A 24,438-nucleotide genomic window follows, 5' to 3' on the forward strand; every position below is an offset into this window, starting at 1 on the left:
TAAAAGGCGGGAAGTACAAAAATGCATAAAATTTATTGAATTAGTCTGCAAATTAAATTAAAAGTGTAATGTATATGTTTAGGGTAACACAATGAAAATTTAGAAACGCTCAGTGAGGGTAGCATAGTAGAGGTGACAGGTTCCCTTTAACGAATAGTATTAGTAACTTGGCTAAGAAATCCCATTCATTTTGTGTTCTGTGTCTGCTATTAGGGCAGGCTGGGTGTTGTAGTTTTGCAACAGCTGGAGTGCCGCAAGTTGAGCATCCCTGATCTAGCCTCATTCAGAGCTTGTCTGTGTTGTATAGAAGAGTATTTTTTAAAGAGCAAAGGCAATTAATTTTTAGCTGTAAAAGTTGCAGGGGAAATATTACAGCTAAAATAACTGTAGCAGTTGCACATACAGGCACAGGGTTTCAAAGGAGACTACCGCCACTATTACAGTGATATTAAAAGGGAACCTGTCACCTCCAAACATTCCAGTGGCCGCCTTGCTTCAAGTCACAATAACCACACCCCCTTCCCTGTGACTGACAGCCAGCAGTTCAGCAAAGCCAGCTAAGGGCCCTTTCACACTTGCGTTGGCCATTTCCGGCATAGAGTTCCGTCGTCGGGGCTCTATGCCGGAACAATCCTGATCAGGATTATCCTAATGCATTCTGAATGGAGAGAAATCCGTTCAGGATGCATCAGGATGTCTTCCGTTCAGGAACGGAACGTTTTTTGGCCGGAGAAAATACCGCAGCATGCAGTACTTTTTGCTCCGGCCAAAAATCCTGAACACTTGCCGCAAGGCCAGATCTGGAATGAATGCCCATTGAAAGGCATTGATCCGGCCTTAAGCTAAACGTCGTTTCGGCGCATTGCCGGATACGACGTTTAGCTTTTTCTGAATGGTTACCATGGCTGCCGGGACGCTAAAGTCCTGGCAGCCATGGTAAAGTGTAGCGGGGGAGCAGCATACTTACAGTCCGTGCGGCTCCCGGGGCACTCCAGAGTGACGTCAGGGCGCCCCAGGTGCATGGATGACGTGATCGCATGTACACGTCATCCATGCGCCTGGGGCGCTCTGACGTCATTCTGGAGCGCCCCGGGAGACGCACGGACTGTAAGTATGCCGCTCCCCGCTCCTACTATGGCAACCAGGACTTTAATAGCGTCCTGGCTGCCATTGTAACACTGAAAGCATTTTGAAGACGGATCAGTCTTCAAATGCTTTCCGTACACTTGCGTTTTTCCGGATCCGGCGTGTACCTCCGGCAAGTGGAGGACACACCGGATCCGGACAACGCAAGTGTGAAAGGGCCCTAAACTGTTGTGTATAAGCGCTGTCAATCACAGCAAAGGCGCGTGGTTACCGTGACTTGAATCAAGGTAGCCGCTGCCTCCGTGACTTCAAGCCTGACTAGAGAAGCGTGCAGGAGCTGCAGGCAAGGTACAGGGGTTCTCTGTTTCCAAATACAAAAAGGCTGCAAGGGAATTAGGGGAGAAAAAAGGTCTTGTTCATTATTAAAACTGGGGTAGCACTATTGGGGCATAATTTTAAGGCCTCATGATCACAACAGTTTTGGCGACTCGGATGCGGACCCCTTCACTTCAAATGGGGCCGCAAAAGATGCAGACAGCTCTTCATGTGCTGTCCGAAGCCGTTGCTCCGTTCAGTAGCCCACCAAAAAAATATATAACATGTCCTATTCTTGTCCGTTTTGCGGATAAGAATAGGCATTTCTACAATGGGCCGCCCGTTCCGCAAATTGTGGAATGTACACGGGCGGCTTCGGTTTTGCGTATCCGCGGTTTGCGGACCGCAAAAAAACTGAACGGACGTGTGCATGAGGCCTAACTTGCAGAGCACTATAGGGAAATTAGTACTACAGGCAGCACTATAAGGTGGTATTTGATTACTGGGGCATTAATATTACTGAGGGCCCTATAAGGGCACATTTCTTTCTAGTGGGACACATTATGGAGGCCTTATTAAAACTAGGGGTACTACAGGAGCATTGGTACCATTAGGGGAACTAAAAATTGATTATTACTTTTGAGGCATACTAGCGGGCTTTATTACTACTCAGGGGCACTATGGTGCATGCATGTCATTACTACTAGGGACACTTTGGCTGGCATTTGCAGTAGTGGGGCACGGTGGAGGCTTTGTGGTCAGCTTTAGTACTAATGGGGCACACTGAGGGCTTTAATAGTAATTGGCCACTGTTGTGGGCTTTGTTATTACTGAGATACTATAGCAGGGCATTAGTACTAATGAGGGCACTAAAGGCAGGCATTTTTACTTATGGAGACACTACTACTACTACTACTACTAGTGGCATTATGGTGGGCTCTACTACTAGGGAGAATATAAGGTAAATTACTACTTGTGGGGGCATTACTACTGGAGGACTTTGGGAAACATGATTACTAGTATGGGCACTATGGGGGAAATCTCACTTGCTGAGGACAATGGGAGACACTACTACTATGGCCTATTACTACAAAGGGCACTCTAGGGGAGAGAATTATTATTGGTGGGACTTTTGGGAGCACTACCGCTGTGGGCACCCTGGCACAGTATCAGCTTACCACAATTATTTCTAGGGGACATGGTTACAGAACTATTAGTTAGGGGCACTATTTGCTGAATGCAATACTTTTGTGGGCACTTTATGGCAATACTTCTTGAAGGAGGCACCATCTGTATGACACTAGTATTTTCAGGGGGATTATTTGTTTCTGCAGTATAATATTGGGAAGCACAGGGGCACAGTATTGGTGGTGGCAGGATGGGGTGTTCAGTAGGTGGAGCGGATGATGTAAGAGTAGGAAATTAATATGTCTGTGGTCAGAATAAATGAAGAAGAACAAACATGTATATCCGAGAAGACATCACTGGATGTAATAATTATGTGGTGTTGTATTCTGCTGTATGTTTGGTAGTGCTGAATTTAATTTAAATAGTCATCCATCATGGGTTCTAATGTAGTGTGTGATTTGGGCAGGAAGATTAATGCTGCATGCTGTGCTATTCATTCTGTCAAATCTATAGAAACTGCTTAGAACAGAGCCTATGAGAGTGGCATGAGAACAGCCTTATTTTGTTAACATGAATTGCTGTTCGCTTCCTGAAGTGAGCATCCCAAAATAATTCAGTCATGCTAAAATTATACTCTTGGTCCACACTTGTCCATAGAAACCTGAAGGAAAGTCAAATTATACATTTGCGCACATTGCTACCCAAACAAGTGTGTGAATGTGGAGTTTGTACATAATGCATACACTTACTGCAACAAGAAAACCTTAAACATTGACTGTAAACCAGTACCAACAAGTAAATCGCATGTAACTGATCAAATTTGCAATTGACATGACACACACACATGCACAATATAGACAAAAGTGTTGGGATATGCTTCCTAAACACTTAATTCGGGTGTCTCGTGCATTCTGTCTTTATTAACATTTGTGAAGGAATGGGGCGTTCTAAACAGCATGCACTTCTAGCTGCAGAGTTTCAACCATCCTTTGGCATTGGCCTCAGTGCAAAAATTGTGCCAGGAGCCTCATGGCATGTCTTACTACGGCTAAACAGATGCATGCAAGCCCTACATTACCAAGCCTGAGAAGGATTGTAAAGCACACTGCCTCCACTGGACTCATGTGGAGTGACAAATTATGCTTCTCTACCTGGAAGTCTGATGGATAAGTCTGAGTTTGGCAAATACCAGCAGAATATTACCTTTTGACTGCACTTCACTACCTGATGGGTGGGAGAGGGATAATGACATGGGTTGCTTTTCGGGGGTTGACCTAGGCCCCTTAGTTCCAGTGAAGGGAAATGTTTCAAGGGAACCTGAAAACTCAGTCAGTATGTTAAATAACAGGAAGAGCTAAGCATATTGTTAGAAAGTTGCGCGAGACATTATTCAGTAACACTTGTAACTAACACATTTAAATCTCTGTTCTTTCTGACTTCAGGTGTAGATAGGGCTATCTCATCTAATTCTATATGTGTATAAAGAGATAGCAGTCAGTGACTTTTACTGAAGTTTTACTGAATCTTTTCCAACACAACTATGTATCAATCTGCTCAGCATCTCTTGCTGCCAGGAGACTGAAATGCATTTTGAGGTGACCGGTCCTCTGAGCATATCAAGAAATTTTGGATACTTGTATCATTCATCTTGGTGGAAACAGTTTGAAGTAGGGGCTTCTCTGTTCTCCAGTGGTCATAAAAGCAAGGATGGTTGTAGGCGAACTTGACTGGGCCACACAAACCTCTGACATCACCACCAATGAACACCTTTGACCACACAAATGCTTTTCTAGATGAATGGGCAAATATTCCCATATACACACACACAATCCAAAATCTTCTACAAAGCCTACCCAGAAAAGGCAAACCAACTCCTTATTAATGCCTATGAATTTAGAATGGGATCTCATAAAAGCTCCTAGACAGTAGCTGTAATGTGTTGGTCTCCCAAAACCTTTGTCCATATATAGTGCATCTATAGTCACACATTACATTTGTATACACAAGTTAAAATTTAAAATGATTAACTTACGTTTGTGGTTGTGTAGGGTCGTCGCCTAGAGACACACTCTCCCCTTGGATCTCGTTGAAGCATTTTTCACAGAAGTGGTACCTATCAGCAAGAAGGCCATATTTGGGTGAACTGTGCGTTCACGCAACCACAGCCGAACCACGTGAGACGGGAAGCCATCAGTCAGAGGATGTTGCAGGATAGACACAGGGTGTACGCAGGAGGTCACATCAGGCCAAGCCACGAGCCCAGGTAATTTTTTTTTTTTTTTTTTTTTTTTTTATTTAAAGGATTTTGGGGATTTCATTGCAATCAAAGCCACCACAGGTACAAGCAAGGGAAGGGCAAGAAATGAACATAAAACAGAAAAAAAAGCAGGGTTGGGATGGGCATGACGAAAGCCGGACAAGACAGACAAAGCAGAAAGCCAATGCAAAGCACAGATTAGCAAAGGATTCTTTTGAAATGGAATTACAAGCAGCAAAATCATTACAGCAAATCAAAGGGAAGATTAAACAAAAACTAATAAAACAAAGTTCAGAGACAAGGGTACAGTTTGTCATCTTGCTCTGCTTCGAGTCAATACACACATTTAGATATAGATTGAACAAGGTCTGTAAAAAAGAGCCACTGTCATTACCAACAGTATTCGATTGTGCCAATGTATCCAAGCTAAAATATCTTACTAACAAGAATTTGGGACAAACAGAACACAGCATTAATCAAGGTAGATTCGGAGTACAGGCGTTTGTCTGTAGTCTAAGCACAAACCTCCATAGAAAATTTGAAGGTGTAATGCAGGGAGTTGTGCAGCACTCCTCCCTACCAATCAACGCTCATGTCTACTGGCACATACACCTACAATGCTACTGCACTGCAGAAAATAGGCCGTGTCACCAAAAAAGACCACAACCTCCATCTAAGGAGGAGAATTAACAGGGAAAGGACATATCAGCAGATTGAATGAATGCTGGAACTGACTGCAGGGCAGAATAAGAATGGGGGGAGGGTGCTCACAGCCCAAAGAGACCGTGTATGTAACCAGCAAGTATCTATCATAAAGACAGATTTTTTTGGGCAGATATTTTGCTGCAGTGTGTGGATTAGATTTTGTAAGATCTCATCCACTTTGCTGATACTGAATTGAATAATCAGTGGATTGTCCACACAGTGGAAGTGCAGTGACTTGTCCCTACACATTTTCATGTGTGGACAGGTTCTTATAGTAACAGCTGTTACTAAAACAAGTGTTCCCTCTATTCCATACACAGTGTCAACTTGAGAGTCTGGTATGCTCCTATACAGTGGACTTAAAGAGGACCTATCACCACAAAATGCAATCTGCAGGTAGCAGGTTGTTGAGCAGGAGAAGCTGAGCTGTATATATTTTACTGAGAAAAGATGAAGTACACCATGCAATTCATACATCTAAATATTTCTAACTTAATTGATCACAAGGGAGTCATTGAGTGCCATCTATGTATACACAGTTACACAGAGTGCTATCAATCACTGATAACACCTCCCATGTGAACAAAGTCAGAGAGAGGAGAGATTTAAATGTATAAAAGGCACATTTATACTGTACATGTAAAGGTGCTGCAGATGACCCGATCAATGAGCAAAACGCTTGGTCAAATGAGTGATCTCTGGTGCAGACACCTCAATCCTCATTTCTGGGCAGCAGATTGTGGTTTGTGAATAGCAATCTGCTGCCCAGAAAGAAATTATTTGTACAAGGATGAGAGACAGCAACAGCCACCGCTTGTCTCCATGTAGCGGAGGAGAAAGTTTCACTGACGAGCAGGCGGTTATGGGGAAGGAAGGCTTCCTTCCAGATAAAATTGTCTGCTTGTCAGCGCAGTGTAAACATGCTAGAAATTACAAGTTTTACTGACTATCGCATTCTGCTCAGCTCTTCCTGCTCTATAACAAGCTGCCTACAGTTTGCGCTGCATTTTGTGGTGACAGGTTCTCTTTAAATCTGCAACCCCAATATACATTGGCTAGTTTAAAGATCAGGACGTCTCGCCATAAATTTCAGTGTGTCATCCTGTGGTAATAAAACTATGGGACTGTCAAATGGCAAGTGACTTTTTAAAAATTAAATTTGGTTGCAAAGGTGGGCCTTCCAAATAAACCGGTGGGCCTGTTTTCATGGGGGCAAAACTCTTTAGTTGGCCATACAAGAGACAGCTGTTAGCTGAATGCTCATTTGGACATTGAGAAGTGGGGATTGGCAGAGCATCTATATGTAGAGAGTGAGAGAGAATCAAGTTGCCAAATGCACTCATCCACTAAGGGTACAGATTAGAACATATCTGACTCACAGAGGACTGATACGTGTATAAGGACAGACTGCTGGATTTAGCTCAATTATTTATGGCCAGCTTTTGGGAGACAGCATGGTTTGGTAGGAAAGCAAATAAATACAGAGAAATCTGCATCATGATTAAGGCCAATATGTCAAAATGATCCAAGAAAATAAAAATGTCAGTGGGTTAAAGTTGGCTATGCACATTAGATAGCTGTCAGACAAATTGTTGTTCAGAAGATGGCTACCCTCTCAATCCATCCAAAACATACATGCTTGGCCAAGTGTGGATGTGAAGAAAGCAGTATCTCGACACCTCTGGCAGGGGCTTCTCTCAACAAAAGGGCTGGGAAAGCTGACATCTGCCACAAAGGGACAGTCACTTGCATAGATGGTTGGCCATTCTCACTGAAATCAGCAGTGCCAGCCAACAATATTCTTATGGCTATACACACTTTTGGGAGCATTTTTTTTCTATTATTGCATCTGTATATAGCTGAGATGCTCTAGTAGTTTGGATTTTTTGTCTTCTGTCAGACCAGGAGCAGATGGACTCCTTATCTCTGCTCTATGACCTCCTAAACACTCATAGCTCAGTGCTTAAATAAGTGTTTATGATCTCTTAGTAGTTCAGAGATAAGGCTTATTAAATGACCAATGTGAAAGTACCAGCTCACACAGCAAGAAAAATAGTTCCCATTGACACAAAAGCTCAATATTTTTAATATAAAAAAATAAAAATAAAAGATTTTTAGCGAAAAATGAGTAACATGAAATCATAAAAATTGTTGTCCCTGAAGGTGTACATAACCTTTAACTATGCACTTCATAGCTTATGGGAACGGAACATTTTTATTTCACTTTTGTTCCAAAAAAGTAGAAATTTGCAAAAATACTCGGTTCCATGAATGACAGCAGAGCAAAACAACAAACTTAGAACAAACCCGTAACATGACAAATGGAACAAGTCACTCTATGACACTAGCAATGCTGCAATGCCAAAGCAATATTTTTAGAGTACACCATTAATGTGAAGAACCACAAATTCAATCTAAGCTTATTCTGCCAGCTAGCCTTACCATGAGATAGTAGGACCTTAAATGTAGGCTTGTGCCAATGTGTATTTTTAATACAGCCCAACAAAACTGAAGTTATGGGGTTCAAACATATTGGCCTCAAACATTACATATGAAAAAGATTTGCGGATAATGTCACCTATAAGCTATTACTCTGATTGTAGATTTTATTTATTATTTCCTGAACATGATTATTGGGCCACCATCTTGCCAGAGAAAGGCAACGAGCCTTCCTAGCATCGCGGGTGACACTAGGGAGGCTTGTCCCCGTCTGCCATTGGCTGCTCCCAACCCCGAATGTTTTCATCCATGCACGGCGAGAAGCAGCTGCAGCGGTGTGGGGACCAGGAGCGGCACAGAGACACAGGTAAGTAGAATCAGTTTGAGGGACCTGCACATTGGCAGGGGGAATTGGTGTGTGTGTGTGTGTGTGTGTGTCAGGGGGAATTGGTGTGTGTGTGTGTGTGTCAGGGGGAATTGGTGTGTGTGTGTGTGTGTGTGTCAGGGGGAATTGGTGTGTGCGTGTGTGTGTGTGTGTGTGTGTGTGTGTGTGTCAGGGGGAATGTGTGTGTGTGTGTGTGTGTGTCAGGGGGAATTGGTGTGTGTGTGTGTGTGTGTCAGGGGGAATTGGTGTGTGTGTGTGTGTGTGTGTGTGTGTGTGTGTCAGGGGGAATTGGTGTGTGTGTGTGTGTGTGTGTGTGGTGTGTGTGTCAGGGGGAATTGGGTGTGTGTGTGTTAGGGGGAATTGGTGTGTGTGTGTGTGTCAGGGGGAATTGGTGTGTGTGTGTGTGTGGTGTGTCAGGGGGAATTGGTGTGTGTGTGTTGTGTGTGGTTTGGTGTTTGTGTGTGTGTGTGTGTGGTCAGGGGGATTTGTGTGTGTGTGTGTGTGTGTGTGTCAGGGGAATTGGTGTGTGTGTGTATGTGTGTCAGGGGAATTGGTGTGTGTGTGTGTATGTGTGTCAGGGGGAATTGGTGTGTGTGTGTGTGTATGTGTCAGGGGGAATTGGTGGTGTGTGTTGTGTCAGGGGGAATTGGTGTGTGTGTGTGTGTGTATGTGTCAGGGGGAATTGGTGTGTGTGTGTGTGTGTATGTGTCAGGGGGAATTGGTGTGTGGTGTGTGGGTAGTGTCAGGGGGAATTGGTGTGTGTGTGTGTGTATGTGTCAGGGGGAATTGTGTGTGTGTGTGTGTGTGTGTATGTGTCAGGGGGAATTGGTGTGTGTGTGTGTTGTGTGTGTGTATGTGTCAGGGGGAATTGGTGTGTGTGTGTGTGTGTGTGTGTGTATGTCAGGGGGAATTGTGTGTGTGTGTGTGTGTCAGGGGGAATTTGGTGTGTCAGGGGGAATGGTGTGTGTGTGTCAGGGGAATTGGTGTGTGGGGTGTGTATGTCAGGGGGAATTGTGGTGTGTGTTGTGTCAGGGGGAATTGGTGTGTGTTGTGTGTGTATTGTCAGGGGGAATTGGTGTGTGTGTGTTGTGTCAGGGGAATTGGTGTGTGTGTGTGTGTGTGTATGTGTCAGGGGGAATTGGTGTGTGTGTGTGTGTGTGTGTATGTGGGGGGAATTGGTGTGTGTGTGTGTGTGTGTGTGTGTATGTGTCAGGGGGAATTGGTGTGTGTGTGTGTGGTGTCAGGGGGAATTGGTGTGTGTCAGGGGAATTGGTGTGTGTTGTCAGGGGGAATTGGTGTGTGTGTGTCAGGGGGAATTGGTGTGTGTGTGTCAGGGGGAATTGGGGTGTGTGTGTCAGGGGGAATTGGGGTGTGTGTGTCAGGGGGAATTGGGGTGTGTGTGTCAGGGGGAATTTGGGGTGTGTGTGTCAGGGGAATTGGGGGTGTGTGTGTCAGGGGGAATTGGGGTGTGTGTGTCAGGGGGAATTGGGGTGTGTGTGTCAGGGGAATTGGGGTGTGTGTGTCAGGGGGAATTGGGGTGTGTGTGTCAGGGGGAATTGGGGTGTGTGTGTGTCGGGGGAATTGGGGTGTGTGTGTCAGGGGGAATTGGGGTGTGTGTGTCAGGGGGAATTGGGTGTGTGTGTCAGGGGGAATTGGGGTGTGTGTGTCAGGGGGAATTGGGGTTGTGTGTGTCAGGGGGAATTGGGTGTGTGTGTCAGGGGGAATTAGGGTGTGTGTTCAGGGGGAATTGGTGTGTGTGTGTGTGTCAGGGGGAATTGGTGTGTGTGTGTGTGTCAGGGGGAATTTGTGTGTGTCAGGGGGAATTGGTGTGTGTCAGGGGGAATTGGTGTGTGTGTGTGTGTGTGTGTGTGTGTCAGGGGGAATTGGTGTGTGTCAGGGGGAATTGGTGTATGTGTCAGGAGGAATTGGTGTGTGTGTCAGGGGGAATTGGTGTGTGTGTCAGGGGGAATTGGTGTGTGTGTCAGGGGGAATTGGGGTGTGTGTCAGGGGGAATTGGGGTGTGTGTCAGGGGGAATTGGGGTGTGTGTCAGGGGGAATTGGGGTGTGTGTGTCAGGGGGAATTGGGGTCTGTGTGTCAGGGGGAATTGGTGTGTGTGTGTGTGTGTGTGTGTCAGGGGGAATTGGTGTGTGTGTGTGTGTGTGTCTCAGGGGGAATTGGTGTGTGTGTGTGTGTGTGTGTGTGTGTGTGTGTGTGTGTGTGTGTCAGGGGGAATTGGTGTGTCTGGTATAATACCGCCTTTAGTCTAATAAGCTCCACTTCTTGGTTTGTACGCATCACTTTACTGCAGTTAACTCTTTATAATCCTGCCTGTAATTATATCATCTACAGTCATGGAATATGAAGTATTTCTCACAGAAAAGTATTGCAGTAACACATGTTTCGTCCATTTGTGTGTATTGGAGCAAAACCAAAAAGGGGGGGGGGGGGGGGGGGGGAAGAGCTAATTGGACATAATGTCACACCAAACTCCAAAAATGGGCTGGACAACATTGGCACCCTTAACTTAATATTTGGTTGCACACAAAATAACTGAAATCAGTCGCTAACCATCAATAAGCTTCTGACACCTCACCCAGAATTTTGGACCACTCTTCCTTAGCAAACTGCTCCAGGTCTCTTATTGGAAGGGCGCCTTTTCCCAGCAGCAATTTTAAGATCTCTCCACAGGTGTTCAATGGGATTTAAGATCTGGACTCATTGCTGACCACTTCACAACTCTCCAGCGCTTTGGTGCCATCCATTTCTGGGTGATATTTGACGTATGTTTGGGGTCATTGTACTGCTGGAAGACCCAGATCTCAGACACAAACCCAGTATTTTGACACTGGGCTCTACAGTGCGACCCAAAATCTGTTGGTAATCCTCAGATTTCATGAGGTCTTGCACACATTCAAGGCACTCAGTGCCAGAGGCAGCAAAACAACCTCAAAACCTTAACGAACCGCCACCATATTTCACTGTGGGTACTGTGTTCTTTTCTTTGTAGGCCTCATTCCGTTTTCGGTAAACAGAATTATGTGCTTTACCAAAAAGCTCTATGTTGGTCTCATCTGTCCACAAGACGTTTTCCCAGAAGGATTTTGGTTTACTCAAGTTCATTTTTGCTAAATGAAGTCTTGCTTTTTTATGTCTGTGTCAGCAGTTGGGTCCTCCTGGGTCTCCTGCCATAGCGTTTCATTTCATTTAAATGTCGGAAACTTTGCGCTGACACTGATGCTCCCCGAGCCTGCAGGACAGCTTGAAAATCTTTGGAACTTGTTTGGGGCTGCTTATCCACAATCCAGACTATCCTGTGTTGACACCTTTCATCAATTTTTCTCTTCAGTCCACACCCAGGGAGATTAGCTACAGTGCCATGGGTTGTAAACTTCTTGATGTTGCGCACTGTGGACAAAGAAAAATCTAGATCTCTGGAGATGTACTTGTAACCTTGAGATTGTTGATATTTTTGGTTCTCAAGTTCTCTTCTCCTCTTTCTGTTGTCCGTGCTTACACAATGCAAAGTGAACTTCTCTCCTTTTTATCTGCTTTCATGTTATTTTTATATTGCCCACACCAGTTACTTGTCCCAGGTGAGTTTAAAGGAGCATCACATGCTTGAAACAATCTTATTTATCCACAATTTTGAAAGGGTGGCAATAATTGTGTCCAGCCCATTTTTTTGAGTTTGGTGCGTCATTATGTCATGTGTTACTGTAGTACTTTTCTGTCAGAAATACTTAATTTTCTTAATAACATTTCAGGGTATATATATCTATCTATCTATCCATCCATCTCTCTTTTTATAGTTCCCCATTTACCAAACTGATGTAAAAGTAAAACTGGCCTAGCTGCCCATAACAACCAATAAGATTTCTACTTTTATTTTCCAAAGGAGCTGTCCTAATGAAAGGTGGAATCTGATTGGTTGATATGGGCAACTAAGAGAGTTCAACTTTACACCGGTTTGATAAATGACCCTCTAAGTCTGCTTTGGGTATCCCAATCAAGTGAATAGGGCTGAGCTGGGATTCGAAGCACAGCCACTATCAAATGGACAGTGCTGTGCCTGGTAAGGTCTGGAAGGCCACAGCGCTCATTGAGGTGCTGTGGCCTTTTCAAACAGCTGATCAGCGAGGGTGTCTGATCAGCGAGGGTGTCAGGAGTCTGACACCCACCGATCACACTGATGACCTATCTTGAGGATAGGTCATTAGCATAAACACAAATTCACTGCAAAGAACCATTTTGACCACTCATTCTGTGGGAGGAATCTGTACTCTAAACATGAGCATAGGGTTAAGTCTGATCTAAGCAGTACCAAAACTGCTTTATGCAATAGCTTCACTGGGAACTTGTTTCTCTAAAGACACTTAATGTCTGTCAATTTAGGGTAACATTTCTCTAAAAAGCAGAACAAAAAGGTATTTGTATGCAAGCATTACAAGCAATTTTAAGTCTTATTCCAACTTGAAGTTATTGGTTTAATGGAGATCAAATGTAAGCAACTAGGAATATAAGGGACAGCTATTCAATTACTTATTTTAGAAGTGTAGACATTGAAGATGTGGCTCTTCACGCAGTTCATCTGCAATTTAGCTGAGAAGATCTAAACAAAATGCCTGCCCAGACGCAACACTAAATGTTTTGTGAATTAAGAGGTAGACAAACTTATGTTAAGTACCTTTTTTTAGCGTATGACTAGATAGAGCATAGAAGCCAAGACATCTATTGATTACAGGCAGGGTACAAACAGAAGCAGAAATAGGGTGACGAGAATCGGCACTTCTCAAAATCTGTATTTTTTTTTAACATGAAAAGTCTTAAACTAAAAAAGTAGACACGAGAATAGCTCCCCATCTCAAAAAGTAAAATCAACTTGTACAAATGTATGGCAAGAAAAAATAATCCTTTAAAGAGCAATTTCCACTCAAAACAGATTACTTGGACCATAACCAGTCCACTAATTAAATTGTTATAATATTTAAAAATAGGTTTTACGGCACTTTTATTTGTTTTAATTCCACACAGTCAGTTGATCCTCAGCTATTGTATATTAGGGCAATCAAAAGTATATGGCGGCCTCTTAAGGAGCGTTCAGCTGACAGTTGTCTTGTTTAAAAACAACTTAATTATGTATAACCTGGGTGGTACTGCTGCCTCTGCTTGCTGAATACCACTTAAGATTGCAAGTGAACTAATACTACACCCAGAAATTTTTTAATAAAAATAGGATCATGAGGGGACCATAGTATTTTATATATATATATATATATATATATATATATATATATATATATATATATATATATATATATATATATATATATTCTGAAATTGCTCTTTAAGCACTAAACTATTTTTAATTGCTTTTCTGGGAGTACTTACCTATTCTGATAACTGTAGTACGTGGCATCACGTGGAATTGTGCATAACTGTTTACCATAACAGCATAGGGTTTGCGGAGAGAATTCAAGCTGTAAGACAGTTCCAAGTAAGTAAAAAACGCAGTTTAAAGAATCACTTATCTCATGCTAGCAAACCCATCACACTTTTTTTGCTTTAGATCAAAATCTGCTTTGCACAAGCATTCAACATAACTTTTTCTTGCATCTCTAATACTACCAACAATAAACCCCGATCTGGTAGTGAAAACAGGACAGTTCTAATATAATAAGTTCTAGAAAGGAGTGCTTTTACCCAATACACATGTAGCAGGTGCAAATATTTCATACTGACAATCCTATACAATATAAACAATACAAACCTTTCTGCCACAACAGTATCCCAGACTTTGCATGACGGGATCAATCTCCTGTTCAAACACTTCAGCTAACTTTGAGCAGTACTTATAAACGCGAGAAGTTTTTCTGTTATAAAGCCAAGCGTTGTTGAACATCAGCCAGATGTCTTCCACATACTGCCAAGGTTCCTGGTACTGCCCTGTATCTAACTTGCGTTTAATGGTGGACAGGTCCATAGGAGTCTTCACAATCTCAAAGTAATCCTGCAGGACAGAGGTATTTTTCTGAATCATAAGAAGTTATAACGCATTACTACTCTGAGAGGATGCAAAGCAAAAACATTAGCAAAGCACAATCCTATCACAAATAGAATTTTACTTACCAAAGTCAAAACCAAATGGAAGCATGAGCGTTCCCAAAGAAATGATAACTAACACACAGGAAGGCTACTTAATACTATTACAAATAATAATCTCTTGTGCAACTTAGTTATCCCTCAAGGACCAAGTCAAGTTATCAGTGATGATATTTCCCTTTGACCTAACCATATAACAGCTTGTTTTTAGCAGGATGAGATGCATTTTCTTTAATGGCACCATTTAGCATACCATATAATGTATTGGAAAAGCTTGAATGAAATGGTAAAAAAGCAATACTGCCACATTCTGAGGTTCATTGTTATGGTGTTCATCAAGGACAATACATGACAATTATTTGGCAGGTCAGTACAATTGTGGTGATACAGTATATCATTTTGTTACACTTAAAAAATTTTTTTTAAATTGCTTTCACTTTTTTTAATTTGTGAAACTTCAGCTATGCCTCAAACAGTGCCGACATGAAATCTCTGAGCAGTGTAGTCAGCAATGTAATAGGTGAAACTCGAAAAAAAGATTATATCTTACAAAAGTCCATTTACAGTGCAGCCCATAATTATTCATACCCCTAGCAAATTTTGACTTTGTTACTTTTGTTCAACCAGCATTTTTTTTAATGGGAAATGACAGGTGTCTCCCAAAAGATAATAAGATGATGTACAAGAGGCATTATTGTTAAAAAAAAAGCAAAAAAAAAAAAAGCACATTTCTCAGCTTTTATTTACATTTGAGCAAAAAGTGTCCAGTCATACCATTCACAAACTGTTACAGTCTGTGGGAAAATCAAAAGTTCCCACTATCAAACATCGTGGTGGGAACCTAATGCTTTGGGGGGGTGTTTTTCAGCCAATGGACCAGGGAACCTAATCACAGTAAACGGCACCATGAAAAAAGAGCAATACGTGAGGATTCTCAACGACAACATCAGGCAGTCTGCAGAGAAACTTGGCCTTGGGCACCAGTGGACATTTCAGCATGACAATGACCCAAAACACACAGCAAAAGTGGTGAAGAATTAGTTGGCAGACGACAACATTAACGTTTTGGAGTGGCACAGCCAGAGTCCAGACTTGAATCCAATTGAGAATCTGTGGAGGGAGCTAAAGATCAGGGTGATGGCAAGAAGACCCTCCAACCTGAAAGATTTGGAGCTCATTGCTAAAGACGAATGGGCAAAAAGCTGGTCTGCAATTATAGGAAGCGTTTGATTGCTGTAATAGCAAATAAAGGCTTTTCTATTGATTATTGAGAAGGGTATGAATAATTTTGGACTGGAAACTTTTTGCTCAAATGTAAATAAAAGCCGAGAAATGTTTTTTTTCCATAATAATGCCTCTTGTACATAGTCGTCTTATCTTTTGGGAGACCCCCTATGTCATTTCCTGTCAAAAATTACTTGCTGGTTGAATAAAAGTAACCAAGTCAAAATTATGGGCAGCACTGTATTTCAGTAATGCAAATTAAAAGGAATTGCATTTATGCAGCTTAAAATAAGAATATTGTGAAAAGGTTAAATATTCTAGGCTCAAAGTGTCACACTCTAGTCAGCTAATTAATCCATACCTCCTGATTAAAGGGTACCCGAGATTGTGACTTTGGGGTTTCATAAGCTATAAGCCATGAGCAGCCAAATTATAAAGGCTTGAAATATCTCGCTTTGCATGTCATGAGTCTCATTAGTTTCACCTTTTATGTTTCATTACAGAAATAAATGAACTTTGCATGATATTCTAATTTTTCGAGTTTGACCTGTATGTAGTTTGTATTGTGAAATTGGATGACAAAACGAGATTTTTGTTTAACTTACCAGTAAAATATCTTTCTCGCTCTTCCTTGGGTGACACAGAAGACCTTGGGTATAGCTCAACTCGCTAGAAGGCGTGACACTAAGTGAAAACTTAAGACCCTCCTCCACAGCTATACCCTCAGCCTGTAGAGATAGACTGCCAGTTGCATGTCCAAGTAGTGAGCAAAGGCAAAGTCCAACAAGTGGAACCAACAAGCCAACTACCCAACGGGTAAAACTAACTCTGAAACCGTGTAGCGAAGAACAATGAATGGGTGGGTGCTGTGTCCCCCAAGGAAGAGCGAGAAAGATTTTACTGGTAAGTTATACAAAAATCTCGTTTTCGTGCCCATTTTCCTTGGGGGACACAGAAGACCTTGGGAGGTTCGAGAGCAGTCCAAGAGGGGAGGGAGCACAGCACCATGGCGAAGCACCCGTAGGCATCAAGGAACCGCCGCCTGTAGACCCAGGCGGCCCAAGGCAGCATCAGCCAAAGCCCGAGTATGCACCCTGCAGAACTCTGTAAGGCGTGCAAGGAAGACCAGTGGCCACCTTGCACAAATGCATGGCCGAAGCCCAATGCCTAAGGCCCAGGAGGCACCGACCGCTCTGGTGAAAGGAACGGTGACACCAAAGGCAGAACCCTGCCCTTGGTGCGGTAACCTCAGCAATAGCCAATCTGATAAAGCGGAGGAAAGCCACCCTGGAGGCAGTCAACCCTTTGCGCTGGGGAACGCTGGAAGAGGAAGGACAGTGCCGACACTTGAAGTAACAGAGTCCCAGGTCCAGGCCGGACTGGAGAACAACAGAACCATGGGGAGAGAAAAGCAGAGTGGGGGAATGCCCAGCTTCCCACAGAACCCCAGGTAAAAACCCCAAGTCCTACAACAGATCCTGGACGAAACACGGCCAGGAGCAAACAGTAGCGAGCCCGCTGGAATCGCCTGGCAAGCGGGTGAAAACCCAATGTGATCAGGCGCAGACCAGTAACACGGGCAGAAGGGTCGGCTAAACTGTTCCCGTCGGCCCCCGAGCAACGTTGTGGGGGGGGGGGGGGGGGGAGTGGGGGAGCAGAAGGACAGACGGAAAGGAACCGAAGGGTCCGCGCAGCATCCACCAGATGCCAGGACAAGACAGGCTAAAGTCCATGCCGATGTAGCAACCACAGGAAGACGTTCTACAGCCCCGGTGTGGGAGATATAAGGACAATCTGGACCGAAGGGTAGTCCTCCCAAGTTACCGAGGAGGTAAGTCTACAGCAGGACCATTGCCTAGAATGGAAAATGCAATCTGCACCCAGAGGGAGAACAGAACGCGGTAGACCCGGTAAATAGGCGCACAGCCAGTGTGAAGAAGGCAGACCGTACGAGGCCAAAAGGAACACCGGAACCATCCACATGAACAACCATGCTCTCCCCAGAGGGGAGGGCAGTGAAGGAACAGCCTCTGAAGCCTGGCCAGGGCAGAAGCCACATCGGAGTGATCTGTACCGAGCGGGAGCCAAACAGAGCTGGCGAGAAAAGGCAGTCGAGACAGAGGCTGGCATAACACCCTCCAACCGAAAGGAGGAGTGGGCAACAGGGAAGCCATAGGACAGCTCAAAAGCAGAACCCCGCTACACTGAGATGCCCGGTTCACCGCCTCGCAGGCGAATACCCTAAAGAACTTAAGGTGGCGTTCCTCCAGACCTGGGTAATCGAGCACCCAAGAGAAGATGGGTGAACTTCCCGAGAAGAGCGGCCCGAACCTGGTAGCAGATCAGACTGAAGCGCAGAGGGCACCAACAGGAATGACTCATACCACAGTACATCCGAAGAGGAGGAAATGTTAGTAGTCGAGGGAACTGTAGTCCCACCAGAGCCAACGTAGAATTCGAGGGAGCTGCAGACAACAGCACTCTCAACCATGTGACCACTAGCGCAGGGAAGCAATGCCGCGGGAGGACGAATGGGTCCGCATCTAGGAACCACGAACACTCCCCAGGCGGAAGGGCCAATGAAATGAATGAGTACCACCCAGCTCGGTGCAGTAGAGAGCAAGTAGAGCCCGTCCGGGTCAGCAGGTGGACAGAATGATCTCTTTAGAGAAGAGTGTAAGGCTTGCGGCAAGCATCGTATCCCAAGAGAAAAAAGTATGTCGCAGGAGGAAGGTAAGGCATACATACGAGCAGCCCCGTAAGCAGTGAGAAGGCCAACCCACCTACGGGAGGATAAGGCATACACGGCCCAAATACACAAGAACGTCCGCTCACTGCAAAAAAGTCACTCAGCGAAGAGGGCCAGCCACAGAGTGCCACAGTATCTACGAAAGTGCAATAATTCACCCAACACCGAATTTCGTGACAGTGCAACTACTCCGCCAATGAAGAGGGACATGTACAAGTCCAGCACAGCACATACAAGGACAGCCCTGAATCTCGTGAGCGTGCAAAATTCCGCCCATGCAATGAGGGGTGGTCACACACAAGGTCAGCACTGTATCCAATGGGAGTGCAAGCGTTCCACCCATGTTAGAGGGCCATGCTCATGGCCAGCAACGTATCCGGTGAGAGTGCAGTATGCCGCCCAGAGGGGGGGGTCCTGCACATGGCCAGCATAACATACATGTACTGGCAAGAGACAAACAGTGAGAGTCAGTGAGAATGTGTGTGTCGCCTGAGGAAAGCAGGCGTGCCCATGGCCGGCAGCGAATCCAGTGAGAGTGCGTACACCGCCCACGGAAGACAGCAACGTACCAGCGAGAGAACAACCACAGACAGAGGTAGTGCATGTATGCCGCCTGAGGGAAGGAGGCATGCCCAAGGCCAGCAGCAAATCCAATGAGAGTGCATCATACCGCCTATGGAAGGGGGTCATGCACATGGCCGGCAGCGAATCCAGTGAGAGTGCCGAATTCCGCCTACGAAAGGGAGTCATGCCTTTGGCCGGCAGCGAATCCATTGAGAGTTCAGCGTTCTGCCTATGGAAGGGGGTCATGCACATGATCGGCAACGAATCCAGTGAGAGTGTAGCGTTCTGCCTATGGAAGGGGGTCACGCACATGGCCGACAGCGAATCCAGTGAGTGTAGCGTTCCGCCTATGGAAGGGGGTCACGCACTTGGCCGACAGCGAATTCAGTGAGTGCAGTGTTCCGCCTATGGAAGGGGGTTGTGCACATGGCCAGCACCGTATCCGGTGAAAGTGCAGTATTCTGCCTAAGAAGAGGGTCATGCACATGGCAGGCACCATAACTGGAGAGGGTGACTAATGCTGCCTACAGAGAGGGCCGCATGCACTTGGCCAGCGCCGTATCCCGGGAGAGGGCAAGAAACCGCCTAGAAGGGGAAAATTCACCTGGCAGCGCAACACCATATGTATGTGTATATGGCACAGATTCTCTGAGAGGCAGGGAAAAAAAGGGGGGCCAGCCATACAGGCCCATTGGGAGCCGGCCTGTACCCAAAGGGTTAACAGGGATCCGGCCTGGGGGGCGGCGCTGCGATCCCCTGGGGGCGGAGGAACCTCCAGGTGGGAAGAATTCGCGCCTGGAGAAGTTCCCGCCCCCTCCAACAGAGGCCGGAATTTTGCGGCCTAGTAGGCCGTGAAGGCGGGGCCAAAATTTGCAGCACCCGGGACCTGTTGGAGCATCGTGTTCAAGTCCAATGCCGGCCACGGGAGCCCACCCCGCAGGCCGGAAGAGTCAGGGTCCCAGATGGCGCGCCGGAATGGCAGCCCAGCAGGCCGCGAAGCCTGGGCCAAAATATTCATGACCGGGTGCCCATGCGGAAAGAGGAGGAATCGGCAGGAGAAGGGAGGCAATGCGGAAGAACCTATGTTGCAGCATTCTGCAGCCAGCAGCATGTCCTATGGGGGCCAGGAGGGGAAGGGGAGCAGATTGCCGCCCTGCAGCACCCCAGGGACAAGCCTAGGTCCAGCGGCACAGTATGGGGCTCAGGCACGCAGGAGACTGGGGTGGGGGGTGGGGACACGACGTAGGGCTGGAGAAGCCACTCTCTCACCATCAGCAGTCTTCACCCTCGGTCCGTTCCAGCAGGGTCGCCCCCTCAGCTACTGGCACCGTAGTGGCATGACACTGGAAGAGGGACTTGGCGTGCGGGGCGACACTTGCGCTGGTGGGATGCAGGGGAGCTAGGCTGCCCTGGTCCACCTCGCCTTCTGTGGGGGAGGCAGCAGTGCGGGGGACCAGCACTGGTGCAGCTCAACCCCGGGAGAAACAGAGGTCTAGTGCGTCTCTGTTATCCCTGATGGTCTGGAAGAAAAAAGCAAAAAAATCTAAATTTAAAACAAGGAGAAAAACAGCCCTGCAGAGCAGGGAGTGTCTTGCCTCCTTGGACACTAAGCAAAAACGGGCAGTCTCTCTCTCCAGGCTGAGGGTATAGCTGTGGAGGAGGGGCTTAACAGTTTTCACTTAGTGTCACGACTCCTAGGGAGTTGAGCTATACCCAAGGTCTTCTGTGTCCCCCAAGGAAAATGGGCGAGAAATCCTAATAACCATCAACTCTAGTGAAATAATGGAGGGGCCAAATGTTGAAACCAAATACCTCAGACCTGTTGTAATCTGGCTAAGCACTCACTAAGTAACCATCTTTAGGTACAGAGCACTGGTATGGCGTAACACTCCGAGTATTAGGAAAACATGGCTGTTTGTTCATTATTATGCAGCTTTAAACCGTGACTAGGGCAGTATAGCAAATTAAGACTTCCCCACACAGCATTTGTGATACATACAAGAATACTTTAAGACACAGCAGCTTTAACCAGTAATGTATTTTTTTTTTCTATGGCAGGTGGATTCAAGTGTATAGGCATATAAGAGCATACATTCACAATTTTAAATTGTCCCACTGAATGGAAACCAGGTTTCATTGCATTGTACATATTAAAATGCTATGTTCACCTTTATATTTAATTTCAAATCTTAAAGAGAAACTGCCATCACAAATTGCAGTGCAATCTACAGGCAGCATGACATACATCAGAAGCAGTTGAGTGAGTAAAACTTATAATTTCTATGTTTAAATCACTGCTCTTTCTGAATTCTGTTGTACACAGGATCTACAGCAGGGGTCAGCAACGTCCTGCACTCCAGCTGTTTTGAAACTGCCACATCCAGCATGTACCATTCACTTCTATGGGAGTTCTGAGAACAGTCAATCAAGTGTGCATGCACACTTCGCTCAACGATGCCATTACCTGTAGTCCGCACAGGCGCAGACTACAGTGTGCAGTGAGCAAGCGCGGGTTTCAAACAGGCTCGGGGATTAAGTCAGCACGCCAGCTCTTGAATATATTATATTAGAGGCGACGCTGGACTCAAGAAGGCAGCGCAGGGCACCAGACCGAGGGGTGCGGCTGGGCACAGCGTTAGGAAAGGACATCGCCCTTGGGCACCTTATGCAAGTCATTAGTATATCACTAAAATCTATTTTATAAAGAAATAAATCAAGACCATTAGTTAATAAGGGCATCATTTAATACAGCTCAGCGAGACCGACAAGTAGCTATGTTTTACTGTAGGGGGTAAAATGTGGTGACAGAATCCCTTTAAAGAGAATGGCAACTGGAATGCATGTCCCATCTGAATAAACGAAGGTTAAAATAAAAAAGATATACCATTACACAAATGCGAATGGCAGCTATCAAAATGATTGCATTAACATTGAACGGATGAAGCTTACCGGGATTCCCAATAATTGCGGATCAACAGGTTGCCGGAATGGAAGAGATTCTGGATCTTGACGGTATAATGCCTCTAGTGTAGGCATGAGGGCTTGCCTTAGTTCCTCAGGTTTAAAAACTTTAGAAGGACAGAGAAAATGAACATGCATATTTTAATATCCTTTACATCTCCCAACATAGGTTATAAAAAAAAAAATTTGCAAGCAACCTAATAATGCATAGTCTTTGAACTTTGTACAAATGCTGAAAAGAGACACTTAAGTTTAAAGGGAGTCTGTTACCAGGAAATTCACTGTTAAAGTGCTTGTCTCATATCGTCATTACTAAGGCAAGATCAGACAGTCCAAGCCACCACAAGGCCGGGAAACAGCACAGCACCATTGCTATGCTGTTTCCGTAGGTCTCATGCCCTGCAAGCGTTGTTGTATCCAGTATTCCCACATACAACAATGTACTGCCAGATCGTTATTGACTGCAATGGGATCTAGCAGTTTTTTCCATGCAGCAGCATTTTTTTGTCCAGTAGACATTTATGCCAGATCAGATCAGTGAACGTACTGTGAACATAGCCTTACGGCACCTCAGCTCCCATTAACTTGAATAGAAGCTAACCCAGCACAACCACGGCACTTTGAAATTTTTAACCGTTGGAATGAGTGTTATAGCAAAAACATCTATTGATCTATTTGCATGTCTTTAAATCCTCCAGTTCTCCTGTATTTAAGCCAAAATTTACATCCAATATGGAAAAAAGAGGAATTACAAGTCATTTGAAGACTGGCTTTATTGACCCAGGTATAAATTTTGCAGAGATCACGCATAAAAAAAATTAAAATAAAAATGTATATAAAAATGGCCCAACAGATTTACTGAAGTTATGTTACTGGCCGGTAATCAATTTTGTCGTCATTTCATCATCATTATTTAGGTTGGCTTGTAAAGTTAGGTTGGCTTGTAAAGTTAGGTTGGCTTGTAAAGTTAGGTTGGCTTGTAAAGTTAGGTTGGCTTGTAAAGTTAGGTTGGCTTGTAAAGTTAGGTTGGCTTGTAAAGTTAGGTTGGCTTGTAAAGTTAGGTTGGCTTGTAAAGTTAGGTTGGCTTGTAAAGTTAGGTTGGCTTGTAAAGTTAGGTTGGCTTGTAAAGTTAGGTTGGCTTGTAAAGTTAGGTTGGCTTGTAAAGCCAACATACTGTTATTCGATTGTCAAAAAGCGTTTCAGCTTATTATTATTCTTAGCCGCGTTTTCTATACGCTACTCCTCCTACAGTTTTGGGGCTACATACCCCAAACTTTCTACACTTCTTCGACCTATAGCAACTCGAGTTGCTTGTGCTTTTATAAGCGATCCCACCCCCGGGGCCCCCGTGGCGGGCCCCGGAAGCCCCCTTTTTTCCCATAGACTTTGACAGGGTACATTTTCAAATTGCTCCCACTCGCCAGCCTTTGAAGCTAAAGTCTCCAAACTTAGGGTCACTTAGTCAAGGGGTCAACCCGAAAATTTTGGGCACATTTCGGGGACCCCAAAATGTGGGCGGGGCCACACAACCAATCAAAATCTCCCCATTGACGGTAATGAGACCTACAAATTGCTACTCCTCCGACATTTTTAGGAGTACAAATTCCAAACTTTGCAGACTTGGTCGGCACCCACCCTAGTACCTTGCTTGTGCTTTGTTACCCGATCCCACCCTCCGGGCCCCTGGCACAGGGCCCCCAAAATCCACGTTTTTCCCATTGACTTTGACAGGGAAAATTTTCAAATCGCTCCCAGTCGCACAGATTTTAAACTAAAGTCACCAAACTTGGGTCACTTAGTCATGGGGTCAACGCGCAATTTGTTAGCACATTTCGGAGACCCGAAAATGTGGGCGGGGCCACACAGAACCAATCAAATTCTCCCCATTGACTACAATGAGACGTTCAAATCGCTACTCCTCCCACAGATTTAGGAGTATCAATACCGAACTTTGCACCCTTGGTCGGCACATACCCGAGGATCTTGCTTGTGCTTTGTTAACCGATCCCACCCTCCGGGCCCCTGGGGCGGGCCCCCGAAAACCTCTTTTTCTCTCCCATAGAGTTTTATTGGAAAAATGCAAACATTTGTCACTGTTACAGCTTCGGAGTGAAACTCACCAAACTTGGGTCACTTAGTCATGGGGTCAACCTGAAAATTTCTGTCACATTTTGGGGACATTAAAAAGTGGGCGGAGCTACAAACAACCAATCAGATTTTCCCTATTGACTTCAATGAGAAACCTTTAAATTGCTGTCATTCTCACAGTATTTAAGCCAGAATACCCAAACTTGGCACCGTAGGTCATTGGGTGACTGGATTCCAAAAATTATGAAAAAGTGGGCGGAGTCTACAACGGCCAATCAAATTTCAGCCATTTGTTTAAATGGGAAAAATTCAAACTGCCGCTGCTCTTAGACTGTTAATGGCAGGCTCCCCAAACTTGGTACAGTTGGACAATTTAGGATTAGGATTAAAATTTTGAAAAGTGGGCGGGGCCAAAAACAACCAGATTTCTTTCATTG

At 45.0% G+C, this 24,438-nt stretch overlaps 1 protein-coding gene across 2 annotated transcripts in view; it reads right to left on the bottom strand.

Annotated features, from left to right (window-relative positions):
* EP300 (E1A binding protein p300) overlaps positions 1 to 24,438 on the bottom strand; it is a 248,573-nt gene that overhangs the window by 101,817 nt on the left and 122,318 nt on the right. For both annotated transcript variants that reach the window (XM_044302316.1, XM_044302317.1), the window contains exons 17-20: positions 21,902 to 22,020; positions 14,084 to 14,323; positions 13,705 to 13,793; positions 4,562 to 4,642 (exon numbers count right to left, since the gene is read on the bottom strand). In XM_044302316.1, the coding sequence (XP_044158251.1) occupies positions 4,562 to 4,642; positions 13,705 to 13,793; positions 14,084 to 14,323; positions 21,902 to 22,020 (529 nt within the window). The remainder of the gene's footprint in view (positions 1 to 4,561; positions 4,643 to 13,704; positions 13,794 to 14,083; positions 14,324 to 21,901; positions 22,021 to 24,438) is intronic.

The sequence above is a fragment of the Bufo gargarizans genome, chromosome 7 (assembly GCF_014858855.1).
Source record: "Bufo gargarizans isolate SCDJY-AF-19 chromosome 7, ASM1485885v1, whole genome shotgun sequence".
Taxonomy (NCBI): domain Eukaryota; kingdom Metazoa; phylum Chordata; class Amphibia; order Anura; family Bufonidae; genus Bufo; species Bufo gargarizans.